At 44.7% G+C, this 20000-nt stretch overlaps 1 protein-coding gene across 2 annotated transcripts in view; it reads left to right on the forward strand.

The window, feature by feature from the left end:
• SV2B (synaptic vesicle glycoprotein 2B) overlaps positions 1 to 15348 on the forward strand; it is a 104908-nt gene extending 89560 nt beyond the window's left edge. For both annotated transcript variants that reach the window (XM_034784577.1, XM_034784579.1), the window contains exons 9-13: positions 672 to 836; positions 7534 to 7667; positions 9656 to 9856; positions 12166 to 12325; positions 14160 to 15348. In XM_034784577.1, the coding sequence (XP_034640468.1) occupies positions 672 to 836; positions 7534 to 7667; positions 9656 to 9856; positions 12166 to 12325; positions 14160 to 14343 (844 nt within the window). In that variant the 3' untranslated portion in view covers positions 14344 to 15348. The remainder of the gene's footprint in view (positions 1 to 671; positions 837 to 7533; positions 7668 to 9655; positions 9857 to 12165; positions 12326 to 14159) is intronic.
• Positions 15349 to 20000: the final 4652 nt, after the last annotated feature.

The following is a 20000-nucleotide window of genomic DNA, read 5'->3' on the forward strand; positions in this document are numbered from 1 at the left end:
TGATTGCACTTGCTCCAGAAAGTGAACGCAAAAGAACCACAGACACGAAAAAGTGAATTTGGTAACAAAATTGGAATTCAATGTATATAGAATATTTTTACTGTATTTACCCATCTCTGGTTGGCACCAATGGTGCATTCTTCATTGGCAACCTCAACTGATCATTCAAGAACTGAGTATCAGAGGGGTAGCCGTGTTAGTCTGAATCTGTAAAAAGCAACAGAGGGTCCTGTGGCACCTTTAAGACTAACAGAAGTATTGGGAGCATAAGCTTTCGTGGGTAAGAACCTCACTTCTTCAGATGCAAGTGAAGAAGTGAGGTTCTTACCCATGAAAGCTTATGCTCCCAATACTTCTTTTAGTCTTAAAGGTGCCACAGGACCCTCCGTTGCTTTATTCAAGGGCTGAGAATTCCCTAGAGACTGAACTACTGGTTGGTCCCTCCAAGGCAGGTTTTGCCATTGCCCATGACATTCTTGTGCTGTGGATAAATGGAAGACTTCGCTCTCCAGTCTGTCAATCTGACACTTTTCCCCAGCACTAAATTTACCTAAAAGCATTGACAGAGAACCAAAAATTAGAGCTGCTTACAAGTCAGATATTGTGCAGGGCCAACACCAAAATATGTGTAAACTTTATCTGAACATGCCCCTTTCTTCTCCTTGCTGCAGTTACTATGGCCTTACTGTCTGGTTCCCTGACATGATCCGATATCTCCAGAATGAGGAGTATGACTCCCGACTCAAAACCTTCAGTCGGGAACATGTAACGCACTTCACCATAAACTTCACACTGGAAAACCAGATCCATAGGAATGGGGTATTTGTCAATATTAAGTAAGTGAACGTGACCTGATTTCCTTTATATCTGAGGGATGAGGGCATATGGTTCAATAAAACATGGCACATATCATTTCTAGAGAAAGAGCTGAAATTTTCAAGCATTTGAATGCTCCCCAGGCTTTACCTCATACTAGTAAGGAGTAGCAGTGGATTGGACATTCTAGATCAGGGATTGGCAACTTTTGGCCCGTGGCCCACCAGGGAAAGCCCGTGGCGGGCTAGGCCGGTTTGTTTACCTGCAGTGTCTGCAAGTTCAGCCGATCACTGCTCCCACTGGCCATGGTTCGCTGCTCCGGGCCAATGGGGGCTGCGGGAAGCGGCGCGGGCCAAGGGATGTACTGGCCACCCTTCCCGCAGCCTCCATTGGCCTGGAGCGGGGAACTGCAGCCAGTGGGAGCCACGATCAGCCGAACCTGTGGACGCTGCAGGTAAACAAACCGGCCCAGCCCACCAGGGGCTTTCCCTGATGGGCTGCATGCCAAAGGTTGCTGATCCCTGTTCTAAATCATTACCAGTCTGGGAATGCTGGTGATCACCATTCCTGACTCTCTGAAGTTTTAGAATACAGCCAGTTTTTCAAATTAATTAGACAGGCAAATGCTGCAACTGCATGTGCAAATTGGGTACTTACCTGGGCAAGCATGTTTACTGTTTGTACACACAGTTACCTGATTTAAGCATGCAGTTACAATAACTGCATGCAGAAATTAGACATGCATTTCTACTCAAAACACATACCTAACTTGTTTGAAATCTTGTCCATTAAGTTGTCATTCCGTAGCAAGGCAGTCTAGCATTTAGTGGTAGTGTATAAATATGGCCCTCAGTATCAGGTGTGTCATATGGTCCCTTTCATGTCATGTTGCCAGCTTCCTAGGAAATCTAATTGCTCTTCAGGCTGGGGCCAGTCTAAATGAAGATTTAGGGCCAGGCAGAGAGGAATGATAGTCCAGTGATTAATGTTCTATCCTGGGACCTGTGAGACCCAAGTTAAATTCCCTGATCTGCCACAGACTTCCCATATAACCTGGGGTGAGTCACTTAATCTCTCTCTGTCTCAGTTCCCTATCTGTACAATGGGAGCAATAGCACTGCCCTACCTCTTGGGATGATGTGAAGATAAATCCATTAAAAGGTTGTGAGGTGCCCTTGAGGGCCATAGAAGTACCTCAGATAGATTGTGTCAGGTCCTACTTATGCCACCTATAATTGCCATGCTTATAGTATTTCTGCCAGTGGTGCATATGGTCTGATTCCTTGGATACACTCCTGGGGAGACACGGTGCCACAAAGGGTATGGCGAGGGATAAGGAAGAGGTGGGCCCATGATCCTATCTCAATTCTCTACCATCAGGCTGGCAGCAACAAGGACGTGCATAAGCACTTCTGGTCTGAAAACACACGCGTGTGGATTTGAAACTCACTTTCTATGAATCCTCATGCCTGTGACATCTGTTTTCAGCATATACGTTTTGCCAGTTGAACTTAGTCATTTGAGAAAGATAAACTCCAAGCCCCCAGTAAAGCCATGCACACAGCCAATGCAACATTATGTAAATTAAGAGTGGAAAGGATATTTGTAGAAACCATCTTTTTGCATTTTTGCATTATTCACCCAGCTAGGCATAACCCTCGTTCTGTGGGAAACACCACGTGCAAACCCATGGAGCATCAAGAGATCATGTGCTCTTTCTACTCTGCTCTCTCTCTCCACCCCACCCCATTTATCCACACCTACAGTCCTAAAGAAGTGTATTTGAAGAATTCCTTTCCCAGAATTCTTCTCCTAACAGGCTCACATGTCCTCATGATGGGACCTTCTTATCTGGGACCAGTGCATGTGGAATCAGAGCATGTGGAATTGCTCTCCTGGGCCTCTTTGGAGCCAAAGGTGGCTTTCTTCTCTTTCCTTAGGACACACTGACATCTAGTGGTCCTGGGCAAGAAAGATTTGTTTTCTTTTTAAATATACTTTCCACTTCTGCTTCCTGAAAGCAAACACTTCTGTGCTCGCTTAAAGCTATTATTTACCATGGCCACCATTCTGCACCATCACAGTCAATGTGAGCTTTGCCATTGACTTTGTATCTGTCTCACAAACTTCTCCCACACCCACCCTTGCCAACTCAAAACAAAATATATTGGCCAGATCCTTAGTTAATGCTTTGAAGTCAACGGAGCTATGCCGATTTACACCAGCTGAGGATCTGTCCCTATGAAACTGTCAAGACATGTATCCGTCATCATTGTGATTAGTTTGTATGTGGTATCTCTTTTCCCTACCCTGGGTCTAGTTTTTCTTTTTGGTCTTTCTGGTTTGAAAGCTCTTTGGGGCTAGGGACTGTGTCTTCTTCTGCATCTGTACAGCATGGAGAGTGTATTGGGCACTACCACAATATAAACAATGAAAATGATGGGGGGGCTGTGACGGGGCAGTGTGCCACACCCCTGCCTTTGTCACAAACACAGACTGCTCTGAGACCTTCTTGCTTGTAAATGCCACTGTATAGTTTATTTTCAGTGTTTTAATCCCTCCACCATACACCTTTACACGCTGTATCTCAACTTTCTATCTCCTTCTCCAAAGGCTGGGAAGATAAGGTGACTCTACTTTGAGGACCCCCTTTGTTGGGCTCTTGTAGCTTTCTGGTTGGTTGGTTTCTCTCTCCCATTTTCTCTTCCTCCCACAAGCACTCCTTCCCGTGCCCTTTTGTACAGCTTCCCTGTTAATGGCTAATTGGCTCATTGACTCACTAGCTCCAATCTGACCTGGTAATCAGGTACACCTTTGTCCAATTAGGCCTTTTCTAGAGGAACCTAATTAGTACAAACAGTGACCTGGCTCAAGTGCTAGCCCTCAGCACTCTGTTACAGGGACCATGTCCCCTGTCTAAATGGAAATTCACCCATCGCCTTCTAGGTGTTACTCACATAGTTCCAAATAGACTTAGACTCTCTAAAATTTCTGGGAGGAATACATTATGGACTCAGAGTCACCATCTTACAATTACATTTTATTTTACTCCTAGTAGTTGAAAACTACATGGCATTCCCTATCGCTATTGTCCATTTCCATTTGTCAGACATGGGTTTGGGATACGTCCATGTGTTTCTGATGGAGCTTGACATCAGTGTGGCCTTTTAATGGCTGCTTCTTGTTTATGCCCAATCATCCTGGGTGAGACCACTACTGCAGTAGGATGCAAGCCCTCCTCTTCCCGCCCCAAAATCCAACCTAACCGGAAGTGTGTTCAGTGGTTAAAGTGCTAGGACTCCTGTCTCGGCCACTGAGTAACTACATGACCTTGGATAAATCACTTCATTCCCTTTTGCCTTCCAACTCCTCCAGCTTCCCTCTATTTAAAGTGGAGATAATGTTGACTGACACTGCAGTGATGCTGTTGTGAAGCTTTGTTAATGGATGTCTGTAATGTGTTTCGGATGAAACATGCTACAGAAAGACCAGTTGATAGATTCATAGACTTTAAGGCCAGAAGGGACCATCATGATCATCTAGTCTGACCTCTTGCACATTGCAGGCCACAGAACCTCACCCACCCCACTCCTGTAAAAGACCCGTAACCTCTTGCTGAGTTACTGAAGTCCTAAAATTATGATTTAAAGACTTCAAGTTATAGAGAATCCACCATTTACACTAGTTTAAACCTGCAAGTGACCTGTGCTCCATGCTGCAGAAGAAGATGACCCCCCCGCCCAGGATCTCTTCCTATCTGATCTGGGGGAAAATTCCTTCCTGACCTCAAATATGACAACCAGTTAGACCTGAGCAGGTGGGCAAGACCCAACAGCCAGAAACTTGGGAAAGAATTATCTGTAATAACTCAGAGCCCTCCCCATCTGGTGTCCCATCACCGGCCATTGGAGAGATTTGCCACTAGCAGTCGCAGATCGGTTACATGTAGGCAGTCCCACCATACCAGCCCCTCCACAAACTTATCAAGTTCAGTCTTGAAGCCAGTTAGGTTTTTTGCCCCCACTACTCTTTTTGGAAGGCTGTTCCAGAACTTCACTCCTCTGATGGAGGAATCAAAATGGTTATCGGTCTGGTCCATGGGAACTTACAACAAAACCCTGGGCAGATCCAAGGCTGTTCGGTAGCACAAAGAATTCCTTTAGACTATAATAAAATAGAGTGTCTTTTGGATCTGGCCAAAGAAAGTAAATAGACTACACCCCAAATGCCCCCCATCCCACAATCTTTTTTGTTTGTAAACTACTATGTGGACACCGTTGTTGTATGTGAACTCTCAATGCAAAATTCTAATATAGGATATGGCCCAAGGATGAATGTGTGTGTGTGTGTGCATGTATATGCGTGTGAATACAGGTATTAAATGTTCTTCCCTTTCAGCCCTCCCTGCATGTTGTTTTGCATTCCTGGTCCTGCTTTTCATCTGTACAGGGCAATGCTCTTCAGCGTTTGTGAAAGGAAATAAGCTTCATTTCCCATCTGCTGTAACCTGGCAAGTTTCAGCCACAGTTACCAGAGTCAGGTATTCCTTGATAGCACTTGGGAATAGCTTCCGAACAATTATCTCTCCACTGGGGAGCAGCCAGACACTGGCTGGCAGGATTGGGACAGTGTCTTGGTGAAGGGACTGGGAGCTTGATCGTGCAAAGGGCTAATTATTCAGCTGAGGTGCTGAATGTCCTCAGCGCCTCTTGACTTCAGCCGGCATCAGGGGCACTTGGCACCTTACAGGATTGAACTCTGGGTGGGGATGTGACCAGACATTCATCTCTTTGGAGTGAAAGGAGCCGTCAGCCATGTTATTAACGGTTAGCCCAGTCCCTGTTTGGTTCTTTCCTAGTGCAGTAACTCACTCAGAAGTTCTCAGACTGTTTTTCAGCACGGCCTGCATCGCATCCTGGTATGACTTATGGCTCCATTTTCCCATCAGCCCTTGGCAGTGAGTTAAAACCCCCCTGGAGGCCATGCAACTGCTTTATAACTCCTTTAAAGAGGAATGTTCAGAAATCAAACTGTAGGGAGAGGGCTCTTTAAAGGCCTTGGAGAGTAAATGCCTCACAGGCTAATACTGTGCAAATGCAAATCAGCCTCAGTTTTGCTGTAACCTCCGAGACCTTCTTTCTGGAACATAGACATTATTAATGCTCAAAAATTACATGAAGACTAATCAAGCCCTGTTTGAGGCCTTTGTTGAGAAGCGTGTAGCATTAATTTAGTGGAGTAAAAACATCAAACTAGGATCTCTTGCAAAAGTTCAATTAAATTTAGGTTCTGGATCTTTGTTCAAAGCCTTTTATCTAGTGCCTGCCCTGGTCTCATTAGCCTGGACAATAACACTTGCACTTTCCTACACACACTTTTTTACAACTTCAAAGCGCTTCCTACATATTAACGAATAAATTTCCACAATGCCCCCGTGAGATACTGTAGATAAGTAAGGGTAGTGTCACCCATCTAAGAAGTGAGTAGCAGATGACAGGGCCTTGCAGGTTGGCTTCCCATGCGAGGAGAAAATCAGCAATGTGGAGCCTGAGTATATTCTTAGTTTAAATTGTTTTATTTACACTACACACAGGGTACATCTACACTACAGCGGGGAGTCGATTTAAGATACGCAAATTCAGCTACGTGAATAGCGTAGCTGAATTCGACGTATTACAGCCGACTTACCCCGTTGTGAGGACGGCGGCAAAATCGACTTCTGCCGCTTTTTGTCGGCGGCGCTTACTACCACCTCCGCTGGTGGAGTTAGAGCGCCGATTCGGGGATCGATTGTCGCGTCCCGACGGGACGCGATAAATCGATCCCCGAGAGGTCGATTTCTACCCGCCGATTCAGGCGGGTAGTATAGACCAGGCCACAGTAGTCCTTGAACAGAGGCAGTCACAAACAACATGCAGGTGAATCTCTTCTTCCAAAAATCTAAGCCCAGCTCCAATGCCTCATTCCCAGGAAGCAATTCTGCTTGAAGAATTGACTCTAATTGGAGAAATCAAGGCAAGGAGAAAACTTGATTGCTGTTTGCAACAGCTCCACAGAAAGAAATTACATCACAACACTAACAACAATGCTGCTTTTCTTCCAGAAATGTACAGTGCTCGAACAGTAAGAAAAAGAACTCTGGAAACAATGTGTAACAGCACCATCTGTTGATTCCCTCCATCATATTGTACAGATGGTGAAAATAAGGCACAGAGATGTTATCCAAGGCCACAGAGAGAAACAGTGGCAGAGATGGGATTGGAAATTAGGTGTTTGTGCCTCTGAGGCCTCATGCTTAGCCCAATAGATCCAATGGCCTCTGATAAAGGATATTTTTTATTTACCCTTGGCAAGGGGATAGGAGGAAGAATGGCGACAAGAGGCTCTGCCCAGGGACAGAGAGAGTGCTATGCGTTACTGTTGAGTGATACATTCTCCAGCTGATCCAGGAGCAGTATTGACAGGAGCTGTATCCAGTCCTCCTTGGCTGAAAGGGTGGATTGGTTTGATGTGAGGACTCTGAGGAGCGAAGCAGGTGCAGGGAATCCTAGATGACCTGTGTCTACTAAAACAACCTTTCCTCAGGAACCCCAGAATCCACCATTGCCACTCTGTGCGACCACATCATTTACACGTTAGGAGGTTATTGGAATGGTCACTGAGCGCTTTGTGCTTACTCACTGCTGCTTGGGTGGGGCTTCTTTTCCTGCCCTGCAGGTTTGCTAAGATGAAATTCAAAGATGTGACTTTTGAGGACATGCTGTTTGAGGAATGCTATTTTGAAGATGTGACATCCACCGAGACCGTCTTCAAAAACTGCACCATTTTAGCCACTGTCTTCTATAACACTGGTAAGGGGATTCCTGGCTTGGTCTAGCCCAGAAGTGGGCAAACTACAGCCCGCGGGCCACATCTGGCCCGCAGCACCCTCCTGCCCGGCCCCTGAGCTCCTGGCCCGGGAGGCTACCCCCGGCCCCTCCCCTGCTGTTCCCCCTCCCCCACAGCCTCACCTTGCCGCGCTGCCAGCACAATGCTCTGGGTGGCAGGGCTGCGAGCTCCTGGGGTAGCGCAGCTGAAGAGTCCAGCCTGACCTGGTGCTCTGTGCTGTGCGGTGGCGCCGGTGTGGCCAGCCACCAGTGCTCCAGGCAGCATGGTAAGGGAGCAGGGGGGTTGGATAGAGGGCAGGAGAGTTCAGGGGGGTGGCCAGGGGGCTGGGATGTGGATAGGGGTCAGGGCAGTCAGAGGGCGGGGAACAGGGGTGTTGAATGGGGGTAGGGGTTCCGGGGGAGCAGTCAGGAATGAACGGAGGGGTTGGATGGAGCGGCGGGGGGCAGTCAGGGGCAGGGGTTCTGGAGGCAGTCAGGGGACAGGGAGAAGGGGTGGTTGGATGGGGCAGGGGTCCCGGGGGGGGGGCCGTCAGGAATAAGAGGGGGGGTTGGATGGGCTGGCGGGGGGCAGGCAGGGGCAGGGGTTCCGGAGGCAATCAGGGGACAGGCAGAAGGGGTGGTTGGATGGGGCAGGGATCCTGGGGGGTCAGGGAACAGGGGGGTTGGATGGGGCAGGAGTCCCGAGGGGGGGCAGATAAGCGGTGGGGGCCGGGCCACGACCTCCTCCCCTAACCAGCCCTCCATACAATTTCCAAACCCGATGCACCCCCAGGCCAAAAAGTTTGCCCGCCCCTGGTCTAGGCTGTGGAACAATGTGCATGTCTGATTTGTGGTGAACGGTTTGTAGTGGGGCTATAGAAATGCGTGTGTTGTGCTGTGACAGTGATCAGGGAATAAGAAGGGGGAAGTCAAACAAGAGACCAATTGTGGTGTTAGCTCTATGACTATGGTGAACTTCTGTAGAACCAGGTCTACATACTACACTTGCCTTAAAATGTAAGGTGAACTAGAATTTTCCCATCTTTCCAGACCTGAGCTTACCAGTCCATGCACATATGTGTCTGAGTCACAAAATTTACATTGAGATCAGGATTTTGCCAGCGATTAAGACTGCTCCCATCTGCAGCTTCCGTCTCATCTTTAGTTTCAGGTAACACTTGGTGAGGGACTTAGGGCAGATCAGACAGCTGTATTCCCAACCTTCCTTAATTGCACTGCTTATGGTGTCATTGACTGTTGCAGCAGAAACCCAGAAAAAATGAATTCAGACCTGGGCAAGTTAAAGTAACAGAAGAACTGATTCAACAAGTTTGGCTTAAAATAGTCGTTTTTCAGCCCATATCCAGCTTCTGGTTTGGGATCTCAAGCAGCTTAACTAATTTAATTCATTCATTTATTCATTTTGAAAGAGCTTTTCTCTTCCCCTTTAACTGAAAATAAACCACTGGATGATGAAAATTGCAGCCTGTAGCACCAGCTCCTGGGCTATTGCTCATCATTGGTTGAAATGCCAATCAGTTAGGGCCAAATTATGGCTGCTCCAGCAGGGGTGCATTAAAATGGTGCTCCTCTTCCCTTTAGTGCAGAAGGCAGGCATAATGCTGTAGCCAGCACTCCCCAGGCACTGGAGGGTAGGGAGATGATCGACACTGAAGAAGCCAGATGAGGCAGTTTGGGTGTATGTACACGACCCCGTTCCCTGCATATCAGTTAATGCAAGAAGGTGCACAGGCTTATATCTGTTCTATGTGTGTTGCATACAGTGGCCTTTCACATAGTATGCCTGCATCTGGCTACTCAGGCATAATGCCTCCAGCTACCTCCACTCAGGCAGGGAACACCTTTCTAATCCGGTGTGCCTCCATCGAAACTGAGCTCTGAGGATGTACCCTTATTCCCAGCTGCTGTTGCTGCTACACGGAGGGTCCAATCTTTGCCTCTTGCCTTCTCAGATCTTTATGAAGACAAATTCATCGAGTGTAGGTTTATAAACGTCACCTTCCTGGACCAGAAGGAGGGATGTCACCTGGACTTCGAGCAGGAAAATGACTTCCTAATTTATCTCGTCAGTTTCCTGGGTAGTTTGTCCGTGTTGCCTGGCAACATCATCTCAGCACTGCTCATGGACAAAATAGGAAGGATAAAGATGATTGGTGAGTGAAGGTGATGGTCAACTGACACATCAACAGCTGGGTGCGTGGATGACCCAGGGCATAATAAAGGGATATTGTGAATACAAAGGTCTCTCTGTTTCTGTGCGCACAAATGAAAAATGATCTGGCTAAGCATGCGATGAGTCACTCCAATACCAAATAAAGCAGAGGAGTCGATGGTTCAGTGGGTAGGGCACTAAATGAGGACTCAGGGCATCTGGGTCCTATTTCATAGATTCCTAGATTCTAAGGCCAGAAGGGACCATTGTGATCATCTAGTTGGACCTCCTGTGTTACACAGGCCATAGAAATGTATGGCTCTGCAACTGACCCACTGTAATAACGTGCACAGGTCACTCCCCCTCTCTGTGCATCTCTACTCCCACCTTTTATGTATTTTGTTTATTTAGACTGTCAGCTCTTCATGGCAAGGGTTGTCTCTCACTCTGGGTTTGTCCAGTACCTAGCACAATAGGGCTCTGGTCTTAGTTGGGACCTCTAGGCACGGTTGTGTTGATGGTGATGCTGATGCCTGTATCATCCTTTGTGATAGAGAAGAGACATAGCTAATTAGTAATTGATATAAAAAGAGATTCTTTACTATGGCTGTTGAACACAGAGAGGACCCTATAATTCTCGCTCAGGGCCTCAAGCTCCCAAACTGAATAAACTCAGATTGTGCCTAAATCCTGGCCTGGATCAAGCATCCATGGGCTGGATTACTGATTATGCTACATGCTGATAAAGGTGTCACCTTCTTATCTTGCGGGACTAAATCCTCATTTTATGTGACTGTGACACATATACAAGGATTTTCTGAGGTTGTTTCACAAAGTGGCCAGGTAACTCATCTAGTCCCAATATAGCTTCACTGCACGGTGGGATGGTGACATCAAACTGTATCAACGTCAAAGTGAATTCAGAGTTCTTGTAATGGACATAGGACGTGCCCAACCAAACCAAAAGTGTCCTATGGAAAAATTGGGATAGCAAATGTTAGAGCTAAATAAAAATCAGAATTTCCTTACTGCAGGAAATTCTGATTGTTCAACATTTCTTTTCATCCCAAAGTGGGACAAAAGGTTAAAGTATTGAAACTTTTCACAGAATGAAAAGTTCTAAAAAAAATTCAATTTGGAAAAAAAACCCCACATTTTGTTTTGGCATTTTTGATCAAAACAAAACATTTTGATATGCCCAAGCTGAAATATTTCATTGTGGTTTGTTGAACTGATCCAAAATACTTCATTTCCAATCAGTTCAACATTAAACTGCATTTCCCTGTAATGGTACATGGCTTCATGAGAGCTTTAGTTCAGGTTGCCTGAAGCCCCTATTATCCCCCATGGGCTATGCTCCCTGACCAACATCTCCTATGATATACCCCAAGTTATGCGACTCTCATGATGCACCACGTCACTTAGTCAGAGGAATGTGTTGCATTGTGGGAGATGTAGTCTGGCCAGGCTCAGCCCATAGGAAAGAAAGGGGACCCAAACTATGATTCCCATGAGGCAACGGGCCACAATAAGGAAATTCAGTTTTATGTTGAATTGACCTAAAATGAAACATTTAGTGTCAGTTCAACAGTTCAAAATATTTTGATTCAGTCAAACTGACCCAAAACAAAATACTTGCTTTTGGTTTTCCTGACAGGAAATAGAAACATTGGAAAATCATCCCAAGGGGAAATTCCCAGCTAGCTCTTGCAAATATTAACAGTGTAGACCCTCTATCAGTGAGCCTGAATTGAGGCTAATGAACCATGAATGTTCTCACTTTTTCCCTCGGGCTTGTGCATAAAATGTGTCAGGCAGTCGAATAACATCTTAACTGTATAAAGCACTTGGGGTATCCCTTAATTATAGACGGCAAATTAATCCTGAGACTACGGATGAGCCATGTGATTTGAATGCAATATACCAGCCCTAACGCCTCACCCAAAACTCAAACCATTTTTCAGCTTCAGCAACCTTCAGACAACTCTTCCCATTCACCGATGTTCATGTTTACTTGCTTCGGCTCGTCCTGGGTCCAGCTGCAATACCACACGAGAGAGCCCACGTTTGTGGTATCTGCAGGGTGAGACTATTGGTGACATCAGCCTAGTACCAGGAGATTTCCAACCTGTTTCCTGGCCCCAACGAGCTAGACAGAATCATTTGGATGCTGAGTTGAATCTTGTGGAGATCACTCCTCTCTAGGGAGAAAATCCATCATCTGAAGACTCTTCTTATTAATGGTGGATTTGGCTGCTCGGAGATGCCAAGAGAATGATGCCAAGCGTTTTCTCCTTACTTCCCCGGCAGGTGGCTCAATGCTGATTTCTGCAGTGTGCTGCTTCTTTCTGTTCTTTGGCAATAGTGAGTCTGCGATGATTGGCTTGCAGTGTCTGTTCTGCGGGGCCAGCATTGCTGCCTGGAATGCCCTGGACGTGATCACCGTGGAGCTCTATCCCACCAGTAAACGGTAACTATGCTGAGAATATTCTTCTCTTTGATTTTTATTCTCTGACTTCAGGCACAGCCACTCTCATCTTAAGAGCCCATTACTGAGTTAAAACATATGTGATGGAAGGTTTTTTTTAAAATAAATCTCACGGGTCCTACTGTTCCTGTGTATACTTTTGATCTGCACAGGTATTCAGAAGTAGAAGTGGGCAAACAACTGATTTTTTGGTTTGGTGGCAGTTCTGGGAGGAAAAAAGAATCAGAAACCCCCCAAACAGTTTGGGTCTAAATGAATCTAAAGATATTCAGAACTGGGAGTGAATCAAAGAAAAGCCCATTTGGGGTCTGTTCTGGGGGAGGCAGGGAGGAGTTGAAAGTGGGTCTCCTACATCTCTGGTAAGTGCCCTATTCACTGGGCTAAAGGTGATGTGGAGATGCAGATTAGGGGAGTGGTAGTAGCAACACCACCTCCTCTTCCTCTGGCCATTTTGTGAATGGCCAAAACGATTTGTGTCAAGTTCACAAATATTTTCCAGTTGATCCAAACTGCATTTTCTATCCAATAAACTGTTTTCTGAAAAACTTCGCCCAGCTCTATTCTACATGTAATATAACTTGTGTACATGAATTTGCACAGGCAAGCGTAAATTACGCACAGACAGAACTTGTATAGGAAGACTCTGTCAATTGCAGGCATGTGATTAGAGGACAGGTTGAAGCCCCTTTGGAAATGTGTCCTCCAATCTCTTGTCACGGTGTACCACTCCTGGTTATTTTAGCTTCCAGTTCTTGCAGACAACCCATAAAGATGTGGATGTGGGAAATGAGGCACCGTATTCAGGTTTCAGGAGTGAGTTTTTGAGAGAAGAGGATAGTGACAAGTCTCTTCTGCCCTTTTCAATCTATTGATGACAGCTGTGAGGGAGGTACTGGGATTGCGCTGGGACAGCACCGGGCTCAGCTGCTGGGTGAATCAGGGTGTGGGGGAGACTCTGTGACTCTCCAGCCACCACCCACTCTAACCAGCACTTGGAGTGACTTTGACAAGCTCTAGAGGAAGCCGTGTTCATGGCTTTATGTCCACAACAAAACATTATCCATGACATGAACTCAGTGCTTAATTTGTAATGAACGAGGTGCCAGCACTCAAGCAATTAGGTGCCGGGACTCAAGCAACTTTTTTACTTTCATAAGTAATGCAGCAAGTCCAGAGGTGCCAGGGCTCTGAACTGCCAAGCCCAGAGGTGCTGGGGCTCTGAACTGCCAAGCCCAGAGGTGTCGGACTTCATGGAGTGCTTAATTTGTGCCCCACAATTTGTGCCAAGAGATGGTGGTGTGGAAATAAATAAGGCCTGCCAAATACACCCTGCTGCCTTTGCCATCCCAGAAAGCTCAGGGGCATTCATTCAGTCTGGCTCCAGTTACTTGCTGGGAACATAGACTCCGCATATCAGATCAGACTGTTGGTCTACTCAGCCTGCCATCCTGACGCCAGCAGTGGCCAGTATGTGATTTTTCAAAGGAAATTGGACACTCCACGACATGCACCTGAGCAAATGTTCAAGTCTGCACTTGTGGGGATGGGGAAATTCTTTGTTGACAATTGCAGGCAAACAGCATGTGCTCTGATGCATGAGGTTTTATTAACTTCCATAGCTCAAATCAGGCTTCATTAAGAGCGTAACCATTACCACACTGGATGCCGGCAGTCATCCTATAATTAGAATAGGAGCTGCTAGTATTAGAGGACTCATGCAATGACCCAACTCTCCTTAGCGATGGAGGAACCAATCAAATAACCCGCAGTCCTGTCTGACTCCTAATCATCACTTTCTGCTCTTCCTCTCCTGCAGATCAACAGCCTTTGGCATCCTCAACGGTCTCTGCAAGTTTGGTGCCATCCTGGGGAACTCTATCTTTGCTTCCTTTGTCGGGATAACCAAAGTAGTTCCCATCCTTCTGGCCTCCTCTGTGCTGGTTGCGGGAGGCCTGCTAGCCCTGAGGCTACCAGAGACTCGAGAACAGGTCCTGATGTGAGCAATTGGGCAGCAGGGAAATGAAGAAGAGCTACAAAAAAGAGCCATGTCTAGAAAAATTAAAATGTCCATTTATCCTTTGCTGCTGATACCTCAGCTATTGGGAGGGGGGGAACAACCCCTAATTTAAGACCACTTCCCATCCATGATTGGCTCTTTGCAACCAGGATACATACACACTGCAGAACTATGCTCATTTGCTTTAGATCCAACCCACATTGGGGAGAGACTGAGGATCTGTCCTTCCTGGGTATGCATGGGCATAACTGACACAAAATTTTAACAGCAGCATTGTGTGTGCAGGCATCAAAGGGGAGAACAGATTCAAACCCTTATATGCCCTGGGTGAGTTGCAAGAAAACATCTGCATTTCCGAGCTGTTTCAGGCAATTAGCACAAGCTGTCCTGGCTTGCAAAAGAACTGGAAGATAGTTAACAAACCAACTCTACTGAGGCTAGGTCTAGCTTTGGGGTCAAGATTTCCAAAAATGACTAGTGATATGGAATATCTTGATTTTGGGGGGCCCAAGTTGAGACACCTTTCAGGGGCCTGATTTTTTAGAAGGTAAGTGCTCAGTGCTGTCTGAAAATCAGACCCCTTTATATTATCTCTAGTTGGGCACCAAGAATCACTAGTCATGTTCTTGATCTGGGATATTTTTTAAATAAAAAATATATCCTATTTCAATTTCTAATTTTAAATCTCTATATTGTTCTCATCAAGAAGAATCTAAAACTAAAACAAAACTAAAACCAAGTCCCACTAATGCAAGACATCCAGAGCAATCCCTAGGAAGAGACATGTCATTCTTGTCCAGTCAACAGTTCTTTAATGGTGTTGATTTTAGGATATTTCTATAATAGGGATTTTTTTCTGCCTAGTTCTGTTTAAGAGAAATTGGCATGATGTTGGGGATTCTGCAAACCAAATGTGTATATATTATGCAGTGTAAATAGGGGACAATTTTTGTTTAAAGTCTAGAGTATGGTAACTACTAGAATTTACCAGCATTTTAGCCATATTAGTTAAGGAAAATGATGTTTGAGTTTCCTATAGATTTGGGTCTTATTGAAGCACTGTAAGCACAATTACTGTATTTATAGCCTTGTAACCTGGTGTCTAGAGAATGCACTTAGCAAACTTTCATTGTACAGTACATTTAATTGTCTGATAAGTGGAATAATTAAGTTTTAAATCCTGTAAAGATCGTTCTTGGAATTCCTATATTCCTCATGATATGACTTTGGCTTTGCCACACAACTAGACACAAAGTGATACAGTAGAATCTCAGAGTTACAAACTGACTGGTCAATCACATACCTCATTTGGAACCAGAAGTACTGTACAGTACAGTACTGTTGTTAAACGTAAACTATTTAAAAAAAGGGAAAGTTTAAAAAAGAGATTTGACAAGGTAAGGGTGTGTTTCATTGAAATTAAGATGGTTAAAAGCAGCATTTTTTATTCTGCATAGTAAAGTTTCAAAGCTGTATTAAGTCAACGTTCAGTTGTAAATGTTTGAAAGGACAACATCATGTTGTGTTCAGAGTTATGAACAATGTCCGTTCCCGAGGGGTTCGTAACTCTGAGGTTCTACTATGCATGTTCAGTTGCATTTTTGGATATATTTTTTGGAAGCAAGAATGAAAGGCAAAAAAATAAACCATCTTCCACTGCTCTTGACAATATAGATAATGCTAATCAGACCATTAGCAGGCTGGCTGACATCTAATGGGAACCGATGAGTGATGGGAAATTTGTGTCACTATGACAGTTGGTGACATAAAAAGCTTTTTGGTACTATTGCCACTGTCGGGTTTGATGGAGAAGTGGTACAGTGCAAAGGAAAACCAAGGTTCCCATATGTGCTTTTAAAAATCACTGGTTCACATTTGAATCCAAGCTGAAATTTGACAAAATCCACAGGGATTTCCCATTTACACAACACGGCAGCAGTGAAATGAGTTATAATGGCACAGTTACCATGCAATGATGCATCTTACTGCTAGGGAAGATCACTAATTTGGCTAACAGATCACTAGAAACTCACATGCTGATTGGATTCTGGAGTTATGTGAATCACTTGCTCTTTCTTTCTCCTTTTTTCCTCATCCACCCACTGAGTTGAACTGCTCTGTCCATGTGCCCCCTCTCCTCTTTCATGACCTTCAAAAGCCATATTGATCTCCCCCGCTGGGTTCCCTGCCTTTAAGGATAGGAAAGAGGCCACTCTGAATCCCCTATACCTGGGGTTAAAGACTTTAAAGTCTAACTCCTCCGCTGCACAGAGGCAGTTATATATAAGCAGTAACTCACATTAATATTGTTCCCTAATAGCTGCGGGATTCATTCATGGCACCACTGTCAGGAGTATATTTTCTACAGTAGAAGTATACAGAGTATATGTAAATGATTGGAAGCAAATGTTTCTGTGACTCCTTGCCCCGACACTAAATCTCCATTGGGTTTCACTGTTCTGTGGTTGTCTCAAGCAAGAAAATTGCAATAAGTAATTGTGAAGCTCCCAGGTTACAACTGGCTATGGATTTTTCAGATTTAGGTTGAGGCTTATGAAAGTGACAAAATCATGAGCTGCTGTAATAATTCTAGGCTTCTTATGCCTCCTGTCTTCAATTTATGGATAGCTTTGAGTTTGAACCCTTCTCTACTAGTCTTCAAAAGGGCTAGGTCCAGCTTTCTTTATGCACATCACACGGTCCCTCAGAAAGGCTGAAGCTAATGCTGCTATGTCCTTTTAAATATGGCAACAGTACACGGGCACCTCCTTAACCCCTTCGCTGCTGCTGAGGATTGTGTCCCAGAAAGCAGTGTTCCTATTCTTTCCCACTGCTGGAGGTATCATAGAATATCAGGATTGGAAGGGACCTCAGGAGGTCATCTAGTCCAACCCCCTGGTCAAAGCAGGACCAACACCAACTAAATCATCCCAGACAGGGCTTTGTCAAGCCTGACCTTAAATATGTACTTCAGCACTGAAGAGATCACAGACTTTCTTGTGATTAAACCACTATCAGGGTGACTCACTCCATTTGTCCCGGTGTATTTGGGGAGAATGTTTCATGTTCTGGGCAATTGTGTTGCATGACTCTGTGATGTAGAGGTCATCTTTACTAAGCATTGTTAGTCAGATAAGTGTGTAGTGGTGGGACATTCAAAAGTACTAACCTGACCCGATTGTGTTCTGCACTGATTTTGTACGACTGTAGCCACGGTGTTTATGTTGAAAAACCCATCAATTCACTTCTCAGGAGGCAGAAACTGAGATCTTCAGTGATTAGAGATGGGGAAGTAGGAGATGGTCACTGAAACTTTAGAAGCCTTTCTTCTTCCGGGGATTAATCTTCCCCAGAGTCTGCATGGTGGAAGTTTGGATTCCAGAGGTTTGTGGGCACAAAGTACTAAGCAGTAGACAGTGGGTATCAGACTTACACTAGCCAGGGGCATCAGCTAGATGATATAATATGCCGGTTGCATCTCTAATGTCTATGAATCAATCACTCAGAGGTGCACAGGATGCATCTTGATGGATAGTACAGTCCTTGTCTGTGAACTTTGGACGAGGAGTTCACCAGCCCAGTTCTAACATGAGAGCTTAGACACACACTGCATCTGATAGCTAATATCACAGTGCTAGGGATATAACAAAGACTGTAGCATGGGGGAATAAAACCCAGCTTGTTCTTATTACAGAGATCTGTCAAATCCCTAAATACACCCTCAACACATCCCGTTTTTTGTTCACCTGCAGCCCAATTAGCTCCCTGTAAAGCTGCACCCAATCATCCAGTGATTTTATCCTCACCCTACTGCAGGGATTGGCAACCTTTGGCACGTGGCCCATCAGGGAAAGCCCCTGGCCAGTTTGTTTACCTGCAGTGTCTGCAGGTTCAGCCAATCGCAGCTCCCACTGGTGCAGGTTCGCTGTCCCAGGCCGTTTAGAGCTGTCTAAACTTGTGTTTCTCTGTAAATAATATCCAGTGTGGTACATTTAATGGAATGTTTCATGTAGATGTTCTCTCAGCTGACTCTGTATGTGTGAAATGGCCAATTCCATTTCCTTGGTTTCTTTTCTTTCTTTTTTTAAAATTTTTTGGTTTGATCCGTGTCTGACTGTCACTGGAAAATGGAGTCATTGCAATGGACTTTGTTTTTGTTCTGTCACATTAAAATCTGGAAGAAATAAAACAATTCTTGCTGTGTCCATGCATCAATGTATAGCTCGCCTTCTTCTACTGGGGTTGTAGCTGCTGACCTTTCACCTCAAAAATAAGGGTCTTCATTTGATGTAGGATACCTGTATCCTCCCTGCCAATCCCAACTTGATTAAGTCTCATTCCTACCACTCTTTTGTCAGGCCTCATACTTTCTAATGTACTGTACAGAAAAGCAACCGATGGAGAGGGCACCCAACAAAAACAATGACCTCCAGACACAGCTAAATTGTGTCTTCTTGTAAGAAAATACCTCATAGATGAACATTTCTCTTTATAAGCCAGCCACATATCCAAGTCAATATACAACTCAGGTCTTACCCAATAATCACACTGTTGCCAATCCTTTAGTATCTAAAATCTAAAGGTTTATTTAAAGAAAGAAAGAATGATGAGACTTAAAATTTGTTAAAGGAATCAGATATGTACCACAGTTGCAAAGTTCTTGGATCAGGCTTGTAGCAGTGATGGAATAAACTGCTGGCTTAAGTCAAGTATCTGGTTGCTTCCAAATCACTGGAATGTCCTCAGTGCCTTGGTTAGAATGCTCCCATTAGTCCATTAGTTAAGTCCATAGTCCAGAGGTTTGAGCAGGAAAGAGGAAAAATGGAGATATTTTCAGGGCCTTTTATAGCTTCTCTCAGGTGAAGGGAAACCCATTGTTCTCACTGTGGAAAAGTACAGGTAGCAAGATGGTGTTTGGGGTCACATGGGCAAGTCACATGTCCATGCCTGATTTCGCTTAGTCACAGCAGAAGACATTACCTCTATTCCAGATGGAATGTTCACAGGAAAGTTTATTAAGTGTAGCTATCCCAGGGTCCATTGCGAGTTAAGTGTTCCTTGATGAGCCATTTAACTTGAATAGTACCTTCAAGATGTGCAGGCTAAATACCTTGTGGGTGCTACCCAGAAGCAAACATTTGAAATACAGGTACAGAGCCAATACTCATAACTTCAAATATAAAAACAATACATGCATATAAATAGCATAATCATATTCAGCAAATCATAACTTTTCAATTGACACCTTACTTGACCCACTTTGTATAAGATTTATTGCAATTATATAACAGTGGTAGCAACAATGATCTACATGGTCATATTTTAATCAGCTAACGTCACAACCATCAATCTAAAACAAAGCTAACACACACACCTCAATATTGCCATGGAGTCATCCATATTTTCCACCTGTAATTATATGTAGACGTGGTTTAGGACATGCAGATATCTAAATATTCAACTGTGCTTGCAAATCAGGTATGTAGACATCTAAGTGACATTTTCAGACTCAATTAATGGCTTTCTGTGCAAAAAAGGAGGCCAGATACAGGAGGACACAGAGTTGTAGACAGACTAACACATAGTATATATGTGTACACAAACACTGAAGCCATGTAAATTTATTATTCATCACAGAGC

This window comes from Trachemys scripta, chromosome 10 (genome assembly GCF_013100865.1).
Source record: "Trachemys scripta elegans isolate TJP31775 chromosome 10, CAS_Tse_1.0, whole genome shotgun sequence".
Lineage (NCBI taxonomy): Eukaryota > Metazoa > Chordata > Testudines > Emydidae > Trachemys > Trachemys scripta.